At 53.6% G+C, this 17,999-nt stretch overlaps 8 protein-coding genes across 8 annotated transcripts; 6 read left to right on the forward strand and 2 right to left on the reverse strand.

Moving 5' to 3' along the window:
• Window positions 1-1,062: 1,062 nt before the first annotated feature.
• On the forward strand, window positions 1,063-2,361 carry E0L32_003524 (uncharacterized protein; the record flags this gene model as incomplete). The annotated part of the gene is made up of 2 exons (XM_031137834.1): window positions 1,063-2,042; window positions 2,097-2,361. The coding sequence occupies 2 exons, from the start codon at window positions 1,063-1,065 to the stop codon at window positions 2,359-2,361; spliced, it is 1,245 nt and encodes a 414-aa protein (XP_030998673.1).
• Window positions 2,362-2,535: 174 nt separating this feature from the next.
• Window positions 2,536-3,511, reverse strand: E0L32_003525 (uncharacterized protein; the record flags this gene model as incomplete). Its single annotated transcript, XM_031137835.1, has 2 exons — window positions 2,536-3,236; window positions 3,292-3,511. 2 exons carry the CDS (start codon window positions 3,509-3,511, stop codon window positions 2,536-2,538), a joined length of 921 nt encoding a protein of 306 aa, XP_030998674.1.
• A 780-nt stretch (window positions 3,512-4,291) lies between these two features.
• Window positions 4,292-4,738, forward strand: E0L32_003526 (uncharacterized protein; the record flags this gene model as incomplete). The annotated part of the gene is made up of 2 exons (XM_031137836.1): window positions 4,292-4,364; window positions 4,428-4,738. 2 exons carry the CDS (start codon window positions 4,292-4,294, stop codon window positions 4,736-4,738), a joined length of 384 nt encoding a protein of 127 aa, XP_030998675.1.
• Window positions 4,739-4,908: 170 nt separating this feature from the next.
• E0L32_003527 (uncharacterized protein) lies at window positions 4,909-7,461 on the reverse strand (the record flags this gene model as incomplete). Its single annotated transcript, XM_031137837.1, has 1 exon — window positions 4,909-7,461. One exon carries the CDS (start codon window positions 7,459-7,461, stop codon window positions 4,909-4,911), a length of 2,553 nt encoding a protein of 850 aa, XP_030998676.1.
• A 1,258-nt stretch (window positions 7,462-8,719) lies between these two features.
• Window positions 8,720-10,390, forward strand: E0L32_003528 (uncharacterized protein; the record flags this gene model as incomplete). The annotated part of the gene is made up of 1 exon (XM_031137838.1): window positions 8,720-10,390. The coding sequence occupies one exon, from the start codon at window positions 8,720-8,722 to the stop codon at window positions 10,388-10,390; it is 1,671 nt and encodes a 556-aa protein (XP_030998677.1).
• Window positions 10,391-10,818: 428 nt separating this feature from the next.
• On the forward strand, window positions 10,819-12,369 carry E0L32_003529 (uncharacterized protein; the record flags this gene model as incomplete). Its single annotated transcript, XM_031137839.1, has 1 exon — window positions 10,819-12,369. One exon carries the CDS (start codon window positions 10,819-10,821, stop codon window positions 12,367-12,369), a length of 1,551 nt encoding a protein of 516 aa, XP_030998678.1.
• Window positions 12,370-12,756: 387 nt separating this feature from the next.
• On the forward strand, window positions 12,757-14,116 carry E0L32_003530 (uncharacterized protein; the record flags this gene model as incomplete). Its single annotated transcript, XM_031137841.1, has 4 exons — window positions 12,757-13,164; window positions 13,225-13,360; window positions 13,415-13,779; window positions 13,841-14,116. 4 exons carry the CDS (start codon window positions 12,757-12,759, stop codon window positions 14,114-14,116), a joined length of 1,185 nt encoding a protein of 394 aa, XP_030998679.1.
• Window positions 14,117-15,210: 1,094 nt separating this feature from the next.
• Window positions 15,211-17,194, forward strand: E0L32_003531 (uncharacterized protein; the record flags this gene model as incomplete). The annotated part of the gene is made up of 3 exons (XM_031137842.1): window positions 15,211-15,546; window positions 15,875-16,193; window positions 16,242-17,194. 3 exons carry the CDS (start codon window positions 15,211-15,213, stop codon window positions 17,192-17,194), a joined length of 1,608 nt encoding a protein of 535 aa, XP_030998680.1.
• Between the last annotated feature and the right edge of the window lie 805 nt (window positions 17,195-17,999).

A 17,999-nucleotide genomic window follows, 5' to 3' on the forward strand; every position in this document is an offset into this window, starting at 1 on the left:
ACGTCAATTCAAGGGATGTTGGCTGTGAAGTTGGAGATCCAGCACTCAGCGGCCGATTGGGGTTGGCATTGGAGCGCTGTTGCCTGGAATCCGGTCTGACTTTCAGGGTCAAAGCTCCCTAAGACCCGCTGGCATTGGCCCCTAGCCCCGTCTTACACAAGGTACCATCAATGATGTAGTCCTTGTGAGAATGACCTCGACAGCCCATGTGAGGCCTGCGACAGTGTCGGACACGATAGGTCTCATCATGATGATGTTTTATTTTTGATCACTAGGGCCTGGTCAGGAGAAGCAGGGAAGTTCTCGCGCCAGCTTGTCTTCTGGGGACACGAGCTATTTTTGATTGTTGAAAAGAGCTAAGACCTGCAATGACTGCAATGACGACTTCTCCATCCTGGGACTCACATTCGTTATCACAGTGAAGACCGTATCCTCCGAGAGCTCTGCGCGCGCTCGCATTGTCATGTCGGCGGCTCTTGATGGCATTCCCGTCTACACTAACATGACATGTGTCGAAGGTGTGGGCGGGATTTACTGGCCGGTACCTCGAGAGTCCCCAGGGCTTAATGCAGGACGGACTCACGCTTGGAGCGAATTCTGTACAATCGCCTAGTAGGAAAACCATTTCCAGCCAGAGTAACCTCAAGGCAATAATAGTCACGACTAGAGCCTCGACCTCAATTTGCGGGGTAATGGTTTGCTATGGGCAAGGGATTTATATGGTAGTGTCGAAATTGGCTACGAAGGTGCAGATTGACAGGATTCTGGTTTCCGTTGCGGACCTAGGGACAAACAGATCCAATATCGCAAGTACTTGTGTCGACATATGTTGGGTGGATTAGCAAAGCATCTGGATTTGGAGTGTGTAACCTTCAGGACCATTCAGAACTCATCGAGATCAATACGCGACCAAGCCAACGGATGACGTGCGCGTCTTGATTTCATGTACTTTTGCAGAGAACTGAGGTCCTGGTCCCGTTTCCGCCTCCCGCTCCCTATCTACAACCCAAAAGCAAGCCTCGGCCTGAGGAGCATCTATTCCTTGCACTCCCTTGCATGACAATGGAGGTGGAACAAGGAGGAGGCAGCAAGCCTAAGAGTGACGATAAGGCCAGCCGGCGTGTATCCAACATGACTGCGTGGCAGGTCGAGAAGAAGAGAGCCATCGATCGAGTCAACCAGCGGCACTGCAGGGACAAACAAAGAGCGCGGCTCGATAAACTGGAGAAGCAGGTTGCTGAACTATCGCAGAAGCTCGCCGAGGCGAACGAGAAGCTGAGCAGATACGAGTCACAGCTTCCTGTCACTCCTCCAAGTTCCTCTGCCGTGCTTACATCTCCTGGAAGGAAAGAGGCTCAAAACCAAGCAATTCCTCTTCTGAATTCTCTCACCACGTTGTCCGACAATCACATCACCGAGGCTGCGTCATCTCTTATGTTGGATCCCCGGTTCCACACCCTACCTCTGGCCTTCGACCTCGGTATGGCAGTAGATATGATGGACTATGGCGAGGAATTTCGCTTTCTTGGCTTTGGCCTGAGCGATGAGCTCCGCCCTCTCATATTAGAAGACGTCATGGGAACCCCTACTGCGGACAAAAACACAGACAACCCTCCCGGGAAAGCTCCTTCCCCGGAGGGAGACAAGCGGGACGACGGAGACTGGAAGCAAGTACCGCCGCATACGGAACCAATGTGCGACCTGGATAGACTCGTCCACGGCGTGCTCGCTGCCTCCCAGCCAATGGCAGAACACGGCAACGAGCTCAACGAAGCGACGTTTCCCAGCATCTCATCCCTGCTCAACCCATCCGGAGAGGCGGACAAGTCACGCCCGCTGTCGAAACTCGTCGCGGCTCAGGTTTGGAAGTCATCTGTTCAAGGTGTGACGGAGAGGATAGCATACTTGTATGTCCTGGCGCAACTCTTGCGTTGGTACCTCCGCCGTGACAAGCAGAGCTACGACCACGTCCCAGACTTCATGAAGCCGACCCGTCTTCAACGTACTGTCCGGCATCCGGCGTGGATAGACTTGGTGATGTGGTAAGGATCTCGGCGGGACTTTCGATCAAAATCCTTTTGCTGACTGCACAGCAGGCCTGCTGTTCGAGACCTTGTCATTCAACACATGGACTGGAACGACTTTCCAAGCTTCCGGAAGCTTACAGGTGGCACTCTCTCCGTCAGGTGGCCATATACGGACTCTGGTGCGATATTGGAGTCTGCTGATGGGCGACATCTTACGCTCAATCCTATATTCAAGGCCCATATCCGCAATGAGAAGAATTGGACAGTCGGTCCCGAGGTGCAGAAGAAGTACCCTTGGCTTCAGCCATTCTGTCGATCGGGGTCAGACTATTGAGCGGGAATACATCATTCACTTTGGAAGTGATTTGTAGGTGTAGTCGTACAGCAAAACATCGAAAATATGTACTTTATTTCTCCTGATCGATGAGGTAACTCTGGGTGTATGCTTCAGAGGGTTCAAGTCAACCGGAAAATGTACCAATGCTTTATGGAATAGTCATTCCAGAAATCATTGTGCGTCCTTGAAAGAATGCTCATGTGCCTCTCCCGCGTGAAGATCGACTTTTTCTATCCCAAAGATTCGGAAGTACTCGTCACTGATGGGCACCTGTTTGGCTCCAGCGGGCCTGGTAAAGTTCCTCGCCCTCTCGGCCACAATTGTATTCTTCTCTTGCCACTCCATTAAGACCTCGATGTTGGAGCACTTCTTGTTCACGTTGAAGTCGGCAAACGGCAGGTCCTGCGTCTCCTTCCAATTGAAGGTGATCACGTCAAGGTTCGCGCCGCACACGAGGTTCTCGCGGATCAGCTCTGTGCAGTGGGTGACGTGGATCCAGTGCAGGTCGGAATACGGCCGCTTCGCCGTCACGCCGTCGCGGTCAAACTCGCCCCAGGCGATGTGCCGCAGCAGGTTCAGGCAGTGCAGCTGGTGGAAGATGTCGAGCTGGGCGACGTATGCGTCGTCGCCGAGGCCGTACTCGGGTGGGAACTTGACGGCCAGCTCGGGGTCCTTGCCGATGCCCCTGACGTCGTTGGCCGTGATGGGAAACGTGCGGATCCACTCTAGCTCTTGCCAGGCTCTGTCGACGTCTTCTGTGGGCGAGAGACCGTTGCGGTAGATCGAAGGATTCGCCGTTTCGAAGAGACTGCCGTCGAACAACTTATCGACCTTGACAAGCTTCTTCTCGAGGTCACTTCCCCAGAGCGGCGCTATCATGACTAGTCAGTCTCAGTAAAGGTGGAAGCGTGAAGACCAGTTCCATACAGTAGTGAGACGTTTGCCTCAGCCAGTTATTATCTGACGAAGCCTCTCCGAATTGCCTCTCGGCAACTATGGCGGCCAAAGTAATGATGAGAAGGGCATTGAAAAGTACAGACAGCCCAAAAAGCTTTGTCTGAGAGTCTCGCCTTGCAGATCGGGTGACACCATGCCCATCATTTTGGAGCAATGTTTCCTCAGACTCACTAATCTGTTCGTACTTCATGGTTATCAAGATGGTGAACTGTGTCTATGAAGTTTTCTGTCATGAGCAGAAACTGTAGAAAGGTGAAGTGTGAATATGCAGGTAGGTTATCAAGCATGTGTAGATGGAATCACATCCCTCTGTTCCTCACGAGCCACCTCGCTGACAAAAAGGACTTTGTGTGTCTGCTCTTAACTCCATGAGGTCTGGTGTCCGACGCACTCCATGTCGGAATGTTTCTCGGAGAATGCGAGCGAAAGAGGCAGGTAACATGTATCAGGCTGACGCTGACATGAGCATGAGCGGCCGATCTGGTTGCGGCATTGTGATAGCAGAAGTCTATTCGATCACAACCGAATATCTCTATAGGCTGCATATACCACATTACACGGCATCGCCATCCCACAAGACCAGAACTTTATCAGTTCCGGGAAGGTGCAAAGCATGCGCCTCCTCTTTCTGGTGTGATCTGCGAGTTCGTGAAACAGTGGGTTTGTGCGGTGTCTATTTGCCTCCAAGGTTCACCAACCAGGCGTGCAGTGAGGATCGAGAGAAACTGGATCTGCCTGCACCATGATTTAGCCAGAGGAATCAAGGTCACAAATGACACGCCGAATCGCTCCTAAAAGGGAAGGTTGTAGTATAGTAGATAAGCTTCGGTGTGTAAGAATTTGGCGCGGCTCGTAGACGCTTCTCCACGTCGTTTTCATTCTTATTGAGACGTTCACGCCTCTTGCGACATTGGCGTTATGTGAAATCCAGGCCTTTTTGTTTTGAACTCTTAACGGGCAGAAACCGACTATGCATTTCTCCAACATTGTTCTCGTAGCACTGGGCGCGGCTGGCTTTGCCGCTGCTGCTCCGGTTGCAGCTCGTGAGTCTACACGGATCTGGACATCTCATCTATGGAAATCGTATTAGCTGACCTGGCTGACAGCCGAGGCCGGTGCACTGCCTCAGGTATATGGGGACCATAAACTCAAGATGAAGGAAGACGACTTCAAGAAGGCCAAACGCGACGCTGATGCGGCCCTGCCACAAGTCTATGGGGCTCATCAACTCAAAATGAAGGAGGATGACTTCAAAAAGACCAAGAGGGAGCCTGATACCGAGCTTCCCCAAGTCTATGGAGCTCATCAGCTCAAGATGAAGGAAGATGATTTCAAGAAGGCCAAGCGGGATTCGGAGAGCGCCCTGCCCCAAGTGTATGGGGCTCACCTTCTCAAGATGAAGGAGGATGACTTTTAGGTGAAGTCAGAAAGAGCCCAACTTCGGAGAAGGATACGCCGATATGGATATAAGATTGACGTAGCGAATCCAATTCAAGTTGATTATCCTCGGCACCATATATACAGTACTTGGGGGTCAAAGTCAATGAATGGACTCGAATCTCTGTACAACTCTGCAAAGACCTGACATCACGGGTGTGTTGGTTGTTGCTCCGGGTCAAACAACCACTCCCAGTCATGAGGCCCACAAAAGGAGAACAGAGCAGGCTGTGCCTCTCCGACACCTGGCGTCATCGCAGCTTTGAAGGCTGTCTCTGGATGGAAGCTTGTCGATGCTGGGCTCTCCCATTCACTAAGCGCATACCCCAAGTTGGCAGCAGGGGAGCTATTATCGTGATTACTCTGTTGTTGACTTTGTTCGGTCGTAGTAGGCCCTTTCGTCGCGACATCGGGGCCTATCTTATGGGATGATGACGCATCGCCCAACGCAGAAGAGTCTGTCTCTCCACGCGCCTGAGCCGCGCCTAGAGCGGGCTCCTCGGGCGGCTCTTGCGTCTCATCACTATCGTCTTCGCCGCCCTGATCTGAAAAGTCGGCTTGGCGGAGGAGACTATGGATAGCCAGTCGCTGGCGCGCGCGGGCAGCAGCAGACAACCGTGCTGTGTGCGAGTCTTGATGATCCATCTGCTCTGGAGTAAAAGGCGATGCCGTCTCCGGAGACGTTGATGTCCCATACGTGAGCACCTGCGTTACTTGCGCTGGAGACTGCGCTTGCAGCATCTGCGACTGGCGCTCCTGAGACGAGAACACCCTGAGCGACGTTTCCAACTCTTGTATGATTGGTGCGGCCAACGGCGAAGTGGGAAAGAAGCGCTTCAACGCTGCCAGGCACAGTTCAGCCCTCGAGGCCGCAAACTCGCCGCTTGGCCTGGCCGGAGAGGTGCCGAACCTCGAGATGAAGAGTATTAGCCTTGTGGCATGATATACGCAGATTGCAGTGTCGAACTCGAGTAGCGGCCGGCGCATGCACTCTTGGTTGAGTCTTGTGATGATGTTAATGACGCGAGTGGCATGATGGACACATTGCTTCTCGGCATCGGCGATTGCGCCAGGGTCGGTGGCTTGGATCACAATGCCAGGCGCGGCTTCTGGGTAGCCTGGGAGCAGAGTCCTGTAGAGATCACAGTGTGCTTGATGCCAGGAGACATGGGCAAGGATATGCCGGGGTAGCCAGCGATCCGCAGCAGGGTCTAGTCCCGCATCGTCTCCAGGGAGCGGAGCAGGAGCCCCGATGCTGTCGAGAGTGTGTTGGTGATGCTGCAGCAACTCAACCAACGAAGGGAGCGGCTCATCAAGGGGAGCGACACTTCGGGCCAGTTTCATAATGTCACGACGGACGACTTCGAGGCGCATTATCAAGCCGTACGCCCCACCCTCGACTGGCTGGTTGCCTCTTGCTTTGGATTCCTCCTGCTCACGGGCTTCGGCTTCTTGGGTCTTCTCGTCACGAATGTGCCGTAGGGCCGTAAAGTCTTCCTCGCTGCACGGGTAGTCAATGTAGATGACCTCTATCGGCAAAGGATCGAACTCGGCGAGGCCCACCGAGAAGTAGCGCTCGACAATTTTCAAAGACCATAGAATGCGGCGGCGAACTTCACGCCCAATGAAGTCGAGGTCAGTGCGCTCGTGGTTCAACCTCATGGCTGCTGCAAAGCGGGATGCCGTGGCGGTCAGCATGAATGCGCGCTGGAAGCGACTTGTTTCCATGTGGTATTGAATGACGAGCAATAGAGCCTGGAGTCGTGGGATGGTTGGTGACTCTAGGTTCATCCAGAGACTCTGCTCAGCTGTTTGAATCCACGACGAAGTTGTCTGACGGCGAACACGGACACCATTGATACTTCCCAGATACAAAGCAGCGACGGCACAGATGGCGGATGTTAAAGCGCGATGCGACATGCCACTCTTGCCTCGTCTCTTGGTGATTTGCGGATGGAGGAAAGTGTAGGATGGCAAAGGATATATCAGCTCGAAGAACGCGTCAACAAGTGGTGCGCGCAAGTCATTCAGGAGATCTGAGTGACTCCAGACGCTGTCTCGAGCTTCCTGAGAACCCGTCTGCGAAGCAGCTATGCTGCTCGACAATTCAAGTGGCGTTGTGTCGGAGGGGCGATGACCGGATACAGAGATCAAGGTTTCTACTTCTGATCTGTCCACTGCTGGTGATTCTTCGCCGACTTGGATGGTGGAACTTGAACCCATGTCCTGGTTCGGAGTGTTGCCGAGGTCATCGACCGGGTCTGCAGCATTATCTTCGCCTCCTTCTCCGGCTTGATCATTAGTCGCCCTTCTGGACTTCGGGTAAACGCACGCTTGCCCCTTCCGCCGGCAGCCAGAGCAGGCTGGAAGAGTTGCGGAGCATTTCGTCTTCTTCTGACGACAGGCGACGCAGGCCCGACTGGCCCTCAGTCGTCGCGGCTTGCTCAGTATCAAGGGCAGCAAGTTGTCGCTGTCTGTCGACTGTGGAATCGGCCCGCCGCCAGAGTCTGCCACTGCCGTGGCGGCAGCAAAGTCGTCCGCTGTCGCGTAGACGGGCGGGTTGCACGGCAGTCCGAGCCGCTTACAGTTGGAGCATGTGCCCGGCCGTCGATCACAGCGCACTTTGCGCCACCGGCATTGCGAGCACGCAAGGGCGCTGGTGGCATGGGCTTTGGAGCGGAAGCAGCTGGTACGAGACTCCATCGTCGCAATCTTGAGCTCGGCGTATCTCACCTGGACATCGCGGCATTGGGCTGGCTCTTCAATTGAGAGGTCATCATCGTGTGGTCACAATCGACACTAAGCGTTATGTGAATGACTTTCGTATTTGTGTTGGTGACCGCGTAACGGTGAGGAGAGCAAACAGAGAGAGGGCCAAAGGAGGACAACCACGGAGCGACGAAGCGACTTTGTTTAAGAGGTCTTTCCGACCTGAAAATTTGGGGTAGTGGTCATTGCTCCATGGGGAGTCTGTCGCCGACCCATAATTCATCCCTTCTAGCACACTAATTAGACCAGACTTGGCATGACCTCGAATGGAGGTGGAGGGCCAAGCCGGGGAGAATAACGTACTTGTACAAGAATGGGAGGGAAAACAAGCTGACCAGGATTCTCCAACTTCTCCATACTGGGTTTGAAGACATGTGCCATGCATGATGAGATGCGTGCTGAAAGACAATGTCAGGTTCAGCATTCAAGGAGCCATGGTAGATGCACCGGGCCACTTGTGATGATTAACATGATGCTCAGCGTATCGGAACTACGCAGAATATAGCTGAGGCGAGGACAACGGGCCACTGACGACCCCATCTTGCAGTAAAAGGGTCAGATGAAGAATCAGAGATGGAAAAAGGGTTGAGGGCGTTCAACTTTCAGCCCAATGTCCTATATGAATCAAGTTCAGTGTTTGAGATGGGACCTCCGGCGTGAAGAAGACTTGTCAAATCCGATGCAGCCATGGTCTTTGAATGTGTACATATTCAAGCCCTCTCTGAAACCTTTTGAAAGTAGGTTACTCCCAACCTCCCCGTGCCATCGGCGCACAACGTGAACCATTCGCGATCCGGACACCCCAATGAATGACTGTGGGGATTGGGCTAGAACGTTTTAGGATATCCGAGGCCGAGTGCCGCTGTCGCACCGCGGGAATGGGCCGGCCAGCTCCGCAACGGATCTGAGTAGGACACGATCTTTACGAAAACATGGCGGTTCTGAGGGATCCAGAATAAAGAATCAATACCCTCGTGGGGGTCCTCTTCCCGTGGGCACAAAGCTCCGACTCTCGATGAGGCCGACATCCGGGGCGCTCGACCCTTACATCTAATCCTGGACTCCCTGAATCATACAATCAAGCGTGTCTTCAATTTCTTGACCCTACACAAGGATCCATGATCGCAGTCCTTTCCTTTCGTTCAGACGAAAAATTCCTCATCCCAGTCGGGCGATGAACATGACAGACACGATGTCGTCCAAACGACCCAACATCTTGTTCATCATGGCAGATGACCATGCATCCAAGGCCATCAGTGCCTACGGAGCAGGGATCAATCACACGCCGCACATCGATAGGTTGGCTACGGAGGGCATGAAGTTCAACCACTGCTACGTTACAAACTCCATCTGCACGCCGTCACGAGCTGCTATCCTGACCGGCACCCACAATCACGTCAATGGCGTCATGACTCTGGACAACAAGATCAACAAGCACATGCCCAATGTAGCCAAACATCTCCGGGCCGGGGGCTATCGGACAGCTATGGTTGGCAAGTGGCACCTGGGAGAAGGGTATGACCACGAGCCGACGGGCTTCGACTATTGGTCGGTGCTGCCCGGACAGGGAGACTACTGGGATCCCGAGTTCATCGAGATGAACCGGGACAAGCCCGACGCACCCGGCGTCGAGGTCGAGGAGCATGGATACGTCACGGACATTATCACAGACAAGTCCCTGAACTGGCTCACCGAGACCAAGGACTCTGGCAAGCCGTTCTTCCTCATGTGCCATCACAAGGCACCCCATCGGTCCTGGGAGTGCGACGAGAAGCACAAGAGCCTGTACGCGGACAAGCCCATCAAGGTACCCGAGACGTATAACGACGACTACAGGAACCGGGCTAAGGCGGCCCGTGTCGCCAAGATGCGGGTGGCTGAGGATCTCACCTACCAAGATCTCGGCCTGGTCCAGCCCGACGGCGGCAACCGGGTCGGCACGCGCGTCAAGCAAGAGTCTGGCTCTGCCCAGCGAAAGGTGCCCACGGATCCGAGTATCAAGCTCATCGACAAGGACGACGGCACAGTTTTCACATTCAAAGATGCGGCGGAGCTATCGGCTTTCAAGTTCCAGCGCTACATGCAGCGGTACCTCCGAGTGATCCAGTCCGTCGACGACAACGTGGGTCGGATTCTGGAGTACCTGGATCAGAATGGGCTGGCTGAGAACACGCTCGTTATCTATACCTCGGACCAAGGCTTCTTCCTGGGAGAACACGGCTGGTTTGATAAGCGCTTCATGTATGAGGAGTCGTTCCAGATGCCCTTCCTCGTCCGCTTCCCCGCCGAGATCCAGCCCGCCAGTGTATGCGACGACATCATCTGCAATGTCGATTTCGCACCGCTGTTTCTAGATCTGGCCGGCCAGAAGGTGCCCAACTACATGCAGGGTCTTTCCTTCCGATCACTGCTCCAGGGCAAGACACCAGAGGACTGGCAGCAAGTTGCCTACCACCGCTATTGGATGCACAACGATGTCATCCATCAGGCTTACGCGCACTACGGCGTCCGCGACCGCCGGTACAAGCTCATCTACTGGTACAACGAGGCCCTCGGGGTCTTGGGCGCGCGGCCCGGAAAGGCCGAGAACACGGAGGAGGAAGAGGAGAAGGAGTGGGAGCTGTTTGACTGCGAGCAGGACCCCCTGGAGCTTTTCAACATCTACAACGACCCGAAGCATGCGGAGGTCGTGAAGCACATGACGAAACTGCTCGAGAGCAAGATGGAGGAGATTGGCGACGACCCTGTCCACCTGCGTCTCACAGGCCGCAGCAAGGCGATCCCCGAGGGTGTAAAGTACAGCGAGCAGAATGGCACGCGGCCGGAGGCGGCCATGACCAATGGTAGCAACGGCACTCATTAGGAGGCCTCAGCGGAGTGACAAAACACAGAGAGATAGATGTTATTTGAACAAAGCAGGGTCTAAAGATATCGTGTTTAGTCTTTGGCAAGAAGCAGTACCATGTCAGATGAATGAATTGACGGAGTCTGTAATCAGGGCTGAAAAGGGCGCAGCACTTAACCCTGAATGCATCACCGTAGTGGATACCACAGCCCAGACTTGCTCTGCCTTATTGGCCAGTTCGGGTTATCCCTGCTCAGATTCCACTTTGTCTGCTTAGCCTTTGAGCCTCTTGAAGCTCGAACTTCGTCAGCCAACTCTGACCTAATTCTTTCCTCCATCTGCACCACTAGACCTGGGCATCTGCTTCTCTCTTGTGCATCTTTGTACAGTGCGCCAGCCCTACAAGAGCCCAAGTAGATCAATAGCCCCGGAGTTCCCGAAATAGGATGGCCCGAAAGGGAAGCAGGAAGGTCAAAACAGGCTGCATTACCTGCAAGTGGGTTCCAGGCCCCCAGTTCCAGATTCCAGATCTTTCCAAGCGACTGACGAGTTGTCTCAGAATCCGAAAGATCAAATGTGACGAATCCCGTCCTGCTTGCGTCAAATGCACAAGTACCGGGAGGGCGTGCGACGGATACGCGCCAGCCTGCGCAGCCCAGACCATCGTTGCCCCCTGGAATGTGATTTCCGTTACTCCATCCTTGCATGTCAGGGACAGTGAGGCAAGGCCACTCGAGTACTTTCATCGTGTCGTCGCCCCCGCTATCTCCGGACACTTGGACGCAGACTTCTGGACCAAGCTGGTATGGCAGGCTGGGGCAGACGTCGCTGCTGTTCGGCATGCGACAATAGCGATCAGCTCCCTGTACGAAGGCTTTGGACTGCACACGTCTGAGCGGGAGCACATAGCCCTACAGCACTACAATCGCTCTATCTCTCTTTCGATTTCTAGCACGGACCAACAAGAGATTCTTCTCGCCTGCATTCTCTTTGTCTGCATCGAGTGTCTACGGGGAGACGCGACAAGAGCTATCGAGCATTGCCGCCATGGTATCTCCATATTGAATAGGCTTGTTGAGGGCAGCAATTTCACACCCTGGATCGAAGACATTCGAGCCGTCTTCTCTCGTCTAAGCTTCATTCCTCTGTTTTGGGGATCCACGCCTGATACTTTTCCCTTGATGGCAGAGTTTCATGATTTCTCTGCCCTGGGCCAAACAAGGCTCAGCCAGGCCGAACTCCAGCGATACCTTGACACCCTCATCAGCCGATCAATGCGAGTGGTCAGGAGAGGAGATGAGTATCGCCTCGGGGTCAACGGTAGATCAAGCCTTCCATGTGGCCTTGTCAGGGAGCAGAACCAGCTACAGGAGGCCCTGCAGCACTGGGAGAGAGCTTTCCTCAACCTTAGATCAGCGGCGCCGCTCTCGCCACAAACTCGCCTCGTTTTCGCCACTCTCGAGGTCAAACTCATCATCGCTAGAATATGGGTCCGTAATGCATTTGAGAATGATGAGGGTTCGTACGACTCGAGCATTGAAGAGTTTCAAAGGGTCGTTGCTATTGCCTCACAGGTTTGCCGTCTCAAGGCTGTAGAGGTAGTCGTGCCAAAGTTCAAGTTCGACATGGGGTTCATGCCTCTGCTGTACTTCGTTGCGATCAAGTGCAGGGAGGTACGGACTCGCCTAGAGGCCGTGAAACTGATGAGATCATTGGCCATAAGCCGCGAGAATCTTTGGGATTTCAATGTGATGGAAGCAATTTCGCGGCGCGTGATCGAGCTGGAACATGGGCTTTCTTTCGGCGAGCTTACTGCTCAGGTTTCTTCCGGAGACGCAGAAAGCTCTCCACGACCCCCTAGTCCGTCTCGTGTCATAGATTCGCTGATAGAATCTCCACAGAAGGGAAGCACAATGTCGCCAGGAGAGGTTGTTACATTTTTCTTCCCTGGAGAAGGCGGACATGTCAGGGTCGTACGGAAATGGATATCAATGTGAACAAGTTTGCAAGATGTGGTACCGCCAGCTAAGGGAACGAAAGAAACTATGCGTGATAGACTCACATTTTGTCTGCATATCTCTAAGTACGCCTCGTCAAACCGCACTCGAGCGATGCCATTGGGTCATTCGGTTTATGTGACGGAAGAGGTAAGCTGCCAGGGGTACTGCGCCACTCCCCGAGCCAGTGGGCTTAGCTGTATGGGTCCTTGAAGGATGGGTGCGAGATTCCAGGCGGTTGGAGCCGCAGTGTCTAGACCCTGTGTGAATGAAAAGGCTTTACCAATTAGACGACCCTTGGAAATCCACTGATATGTTTAAATAGTGAGGGTTGGCAACATGTTGCTGTTCAAAAGCCTACATCCATTCACTTAGCTATCAAGCAAGATGCAACTCTCTACTCTTGTTCTCCTTGTCACTTCCGTGATCTCTGCACTGGCAGCACCGGCCCCCACACCAACTACTACTACCAGCTTCTTGAGACCACGGGAGGAGCAAGCGACTCCCACCCCCGCTGGATCAATCACCTCTACCAACATCAACTCCATCTCCACGAAGCTCATCATCATCACCGGAGTGACCGAATCGTATGTCACAATCCCCGAGAAAACTATCACCCTCGACATCCCGACTTGCGTACAAACCACCATCCCGGACAAGAATGGCCACGTTCCAGCCGGCTCCTGTGGCTCCATCTGGAACTACTATCCAAGCTTCGAGGCGGCCACTGTGTTTGCTGTGCTGTTCGCCCTTCTTACTGCTGTGCATATCTGGCAGGCGGCATACTACAAAAAGGTCAGTCCTGATGTGACGCCTCTGTGACACGCATTACGGTGGCTGACCACTTGAGAGAAGTCGTTCTGCTGGGTGATCATCATGGCAGGTATCTGGGAGACTGCGGCTTTCACCTTCAGGTCACTGAGCACCCGCAATCAGCAAAGCCAGGGAATATATCTTGTCTATCAGATCTTCATTCTGTTGGCACCCTTGTGTAGGCCACCTTACCCAGAGAGTTTCTGTTGTTTGCTGATGGGTGTGTTGCCAGGGGTGAATGCGTTCGACTACATGGTATTGGGCAGGATGATCTACTACTACATCCCGTCCCGGTCCCTCCTCGGGATGCCTGAACCGATCATTGCTGCGCTATTCGTCCTTTTGGACATTGTGTCGTTCGTCGTACAGCTTGTGGGCGGTAGTATGGCCGGCCCCTCGGCCCCTCCCCAAGACCAACTACGAGCTATTCACGTCTACATGGGCGGTATCGGCATGCAACAAGGGTTCATTGTTCTCTTTCTTTTTCTAGCAATCAGGTTCCATGTCGTCATGGGCAGAGCCCAGTCGAAGGCGGCGACTCCCAATGGCTGGAGACCTCTGGTGTTGGTGCTGTATGCATCCCTGGCTTTTATTACGGTATGGTTCTCTATTTGGTAGACACTGGCGCCTATTGGGTTTATGAGCTGACTGGTGCCAGATTCGTATTATCTTTCGCCTCGTCGAATTTTCTCGGGGAGCCGACGACCTGACAAATCCTTTGCTCACGCAAGAAGTTTACTTCTACATACTCGAAGCCGCGCCCATGTTCCTCGCCCTTCTCTCTCTTGCTGTCGTACATCCGGGGAGATTCTTGGTTGGGTCGGAAGCAGACATGCCCGGTTTGTTCAAAACTATCAAAGATATGCGCAAGACAAGATCGGAGTGGGCAAAGCTAGGGGAGGGGGACGAGTTATCGGAGGTTGGTCGTCGCTAGACATGAAAGCCTCTGTGGCGACAATCTGATTTAAGGAGGGGGGAGGCGTTGGCCAGCTTGATGAACAAGTATTCAAGACCGAGCGCAACAAAGAGGCAGTGGCACAGAGGAGAAAATCAGGGAGAATGAAGGATCTAGAAACTATGTATCGAAGTCTCGGTAGCTAGTTTCTAGATAACTCGCATCTACCGCTCTCGGCTGCAAAGAAATGACCGATCCGCATCGTGGTGGCCGGCCACCGACGCAAAGCCATTCAAGAAATCGAATTACTACCCCTTCCACGTTCCTCCTCAGGACTTCGCCCTTGTGCGAATGACTGATCTCCAAGTATAGCTTATTCAGTGTCCTGAGCCACGCAGGCTTCTGCCGCAATGCATCTTGTGGGGTAGGAATGAGCAACAATTGCAACCCAATCGTCCGGCGTAACCTTACCGATCCTGTAATCTATCTGGTCCCAAGCATTTGTGACCTGTCCGGATGATTTGGCTAAATCACCCCGCATCGCACCTGGTGCGCATCTTTCCCGACCAGCTGTCCTAGGACCGGGTAGACTGCCTCTCCGCCAAGAGTCTTCCATGGGTGTCCGAGTGTATAACAGCTATATTTATCGCCAATATTGCAACCCTGCTCTGCGGGCTCGCGCGGCTCTCGTCTTGGCAAGCCCTTTTTCTACAAGGCATCGGGACCGCACACACCAGTGGTCCATGTTGCAAGATCTAGAGCTGCCATCTGACCAGGAGTGGTCAAGGAAAAGATGCCGCGTCTGAGGGCTGGTGAAAATCAGCTCATTCAAGACTCCCCTGCGTCCAATATCCTGCCGCGATCGCCGGGAGAATTATGAGCTGTCGGCATTGTTTACCCGACTGCCGCACGTCGCAGGAGCCACTTGTAAGGGAGCACAACAGCTCCGTGTAAGTCGGCAGAGGGCTATAGGAGGTGAGATGGCAGTATTGTTGCATCCTTTCAGAGACCACAGCTTTGCAAGCACTATATAGACCGATAGTTAAACTACTCTCGTAGTACCCCGGAGTCTGTGGTCTTTGTGTGATTGAGGTTCCCAGTGGTCATCTGTGCAAGCCACGCAGATGCCCATGATGCGTGTCCTGCTCGTTCTGGCCGTTTTGGCCGCGGAGAAGGCCATTGCCATCAATATTCCCTTCGAGTCTTTTGAGCTCACACCAGCCGAAGTCGACGCATTTCCCGTCATAGCCTTTGGAGATTCCGCGAATCCAGGACCTGCCCGTACCGGCTGCCGTTTTGTGCCTGGAGATTCTGAATGGCCGACAGATGATGACTGGTCGCGCCTCAACGTGTCTATGGGAGGCGCGCTGTTGCGTCCCGATCCACCTGGTGCCGTATGCTATCCGGATCATCCTCGATACGACGAAGATGCATGTCTCGCACTGATGAGGAATGCGGGCCGAACACGGGTATATATCGATGATCCTCTTACGGTACTGACCGCCTGGACGCAGGGGGAGACATGTCCTGCAGCACTACGGCCTCGGGGGACCTGTGAAAGGGGAGGGTTCCCAGAGTATGTCGTGAATGTATCTACGGTGGCGCAGATGCAGATGGCGGTCAATTTTGCAAGAAACAAAGGCCTACGGTTGGTAATCAAGTAGGTCGCTCGGCTCGGTCCTCTGACGTGTAAAGCAATGTAATGACCGAAATCAATCGTGCAGAAATACGGGACATGACTTCAATGGGAGGTCCACGGGCAAAGGGGCACTCAGCGTCTGGACGCACTTCTTGAAGGAATTCGAATACTTACCAGACTATTCGGTGGGAGATTACCACGGTCCAGCGGCCAGGGTCAGCGCTGGTCTAGAGGCATGGGAGATGTTTGATTACATGAGGGCTCATGACATGACACTTGTCGTACCGGGTGGATACACCGTCGGTGCCTATGGTGGCTGGATGGCTGCAGGAGGTCATTCACCCCTAGCCTCTACATTTGGGCTAGGATCCGATCAAGTGCTGTCTCTGCAGGTTGTCACTGCCGATGGTAGATTTGTGACGGCAAGTCCGGAATCAAATCAGGACTTGTTTTACGCTCTATGTGGAGGAGGCCCCAGTGAGTGTTCGTTCTGAAAACCAACCCGCCCCAGTCTAACTTTCTCAGGCACGTACGGTATCGTCACTTCGGCCGTCGTCAAGGCCCATCCAGCCACCAACGTGACGACAGCTTCGCTGCGCTTCCAGGTGACGAACGGAGCGTTCGGCTCAGAATCTGACATGAGCGCATCAGAGGCGGTCGAAGCCTTCTGGACCGGAGTCGGCATGTTTTTTCACTACGGCAAGGATGTTACCGAGTTTGGAGGCACCACGTACAACTACGTGACGCCTGGCATGAACAACGCCTCCGTGTCCTTCCGGACAGACTTTGAGATGCCCGGGATGACGCCCGATGATGTGGCGGCCTTTCTACAGCCATTGTATGATGCAATCACAGACGTCGGCATCCCTATTAGCAAGACTGTTCCCGGCCCTTCCAGCACGTGGGGACCAGGACGGCGTGGTATCGGTGATATGCCGGGCAACAGTCGGCTCGCATCGCGTCTCTTCCCTCGGCGCAACTGGGAGTCTGATGATCTCTTCGACGAGACCATGGCAGCTGTGCGAACTTTCGTCGAGGGAGGCTACTCTTTCCATGGGATCCATATGGGGCCCACGGAAGAGGTCGCCGGCTACCCTGGCGGCGGGGGTGTCAACCCGGCATTCCGCGAGACGCTCATGCATGCGGACTTGTTCGACCGTGGCGTGGCCCCCGGCGCTTCTGCAGACAAGGTGAAAGAGGCCCACGACCGGCTGGTCGAGTACGTGCAGCCCATCCGAGACGTGACGAAGGGATCAGGGGCATACATGAACGAGGGCGACGTGCTAGAGCCAGATTGGCAGGGAAGTTACTTCGGGGACAAATATGAGCGCTTGCTCGCCATCAAGCAGACGACGGATCCATGGAATCTCTTCTGGGCTCCTGGCACAGTGGGGAGCGAGCCTTGGGCCGTGAGGACTGCAGATGGGCTGCCAACACAGAATGGTCTATTGTGCAGAATTGATGCTCCAAGGAGATGAGAGTGGCTGAGCCACTCTCAGAAAAAGAGGATCTTTGGACATAAATTGATGATGTGACCTTGGTCAGATAACCATAATATCTTTCCCAGTTTAGTGCCTTCCTTTAGATCCGAAGCTATTAGACTCCAGATCATCTCTCCCCCGCAACTCTTCTAACTCATGATCCCACATTTGATTTCTCAACCCCTGTCGAACTCTGCGATGTGCGATAAGATACCCGGTAAGGGGCTTCAATTGGATTCACCAGAGTATCACCTCTATCCAAGCGACACGCATGGGCAGAACATGAGGAGCACCTTTATCACAGACCAAGGTGTCAACTGTGCTAGAATTCAGTATCGTTATCAAATAGATCAGAGGTGGAACTTGCTATTTACTCTGATTTATAGGAGAAGTCTGGGCCTGGTATTAATTGTTGCACCACGCCCCAACAGCAAGCAAGTCAACACTCTGGTCCAAGGACATGGGATGGTAGTGCGGGTGGAACTGAGGACGCTGCTTTATCGCCAACCAAAGATGGACACAAGGGATAGTTTATCACGTTCAAATTTTGCATGATGATAGAGAAGAGTGTTTCAAAGGTAGTTATCTCCAATGTTAGCTCATCATGATTATTTTATAATGCATCTGTCTCTGGTATTCATCTATACCAAGAACATTGCAGCCTGCCATCTCCTTCTTTTCATGTCGTGAAGTGGTCAAATGTCAATCCTAACTGGCGAAGGCTTTGCTTTGACCGGCTGACTGGATATAAATGACTGGTCGACAGCAAGGATTTGATTGGGTCGGCCGAGCATCTGAGCAA

This window comes from Thyridium curvatum, assembly GCF_004353045.1.
Source record: "Thyridium curvatum strain D216 chromosome Unknown NODE_15_length_556224_cov_80.126021, whole genome shotgun sequence".
NCBI lineage: Eukaryota > Fungi > Ascomycota > Sordariomycetes > Thyridiales > Thyridiaceae > Thyridium > Thyridium curvatum.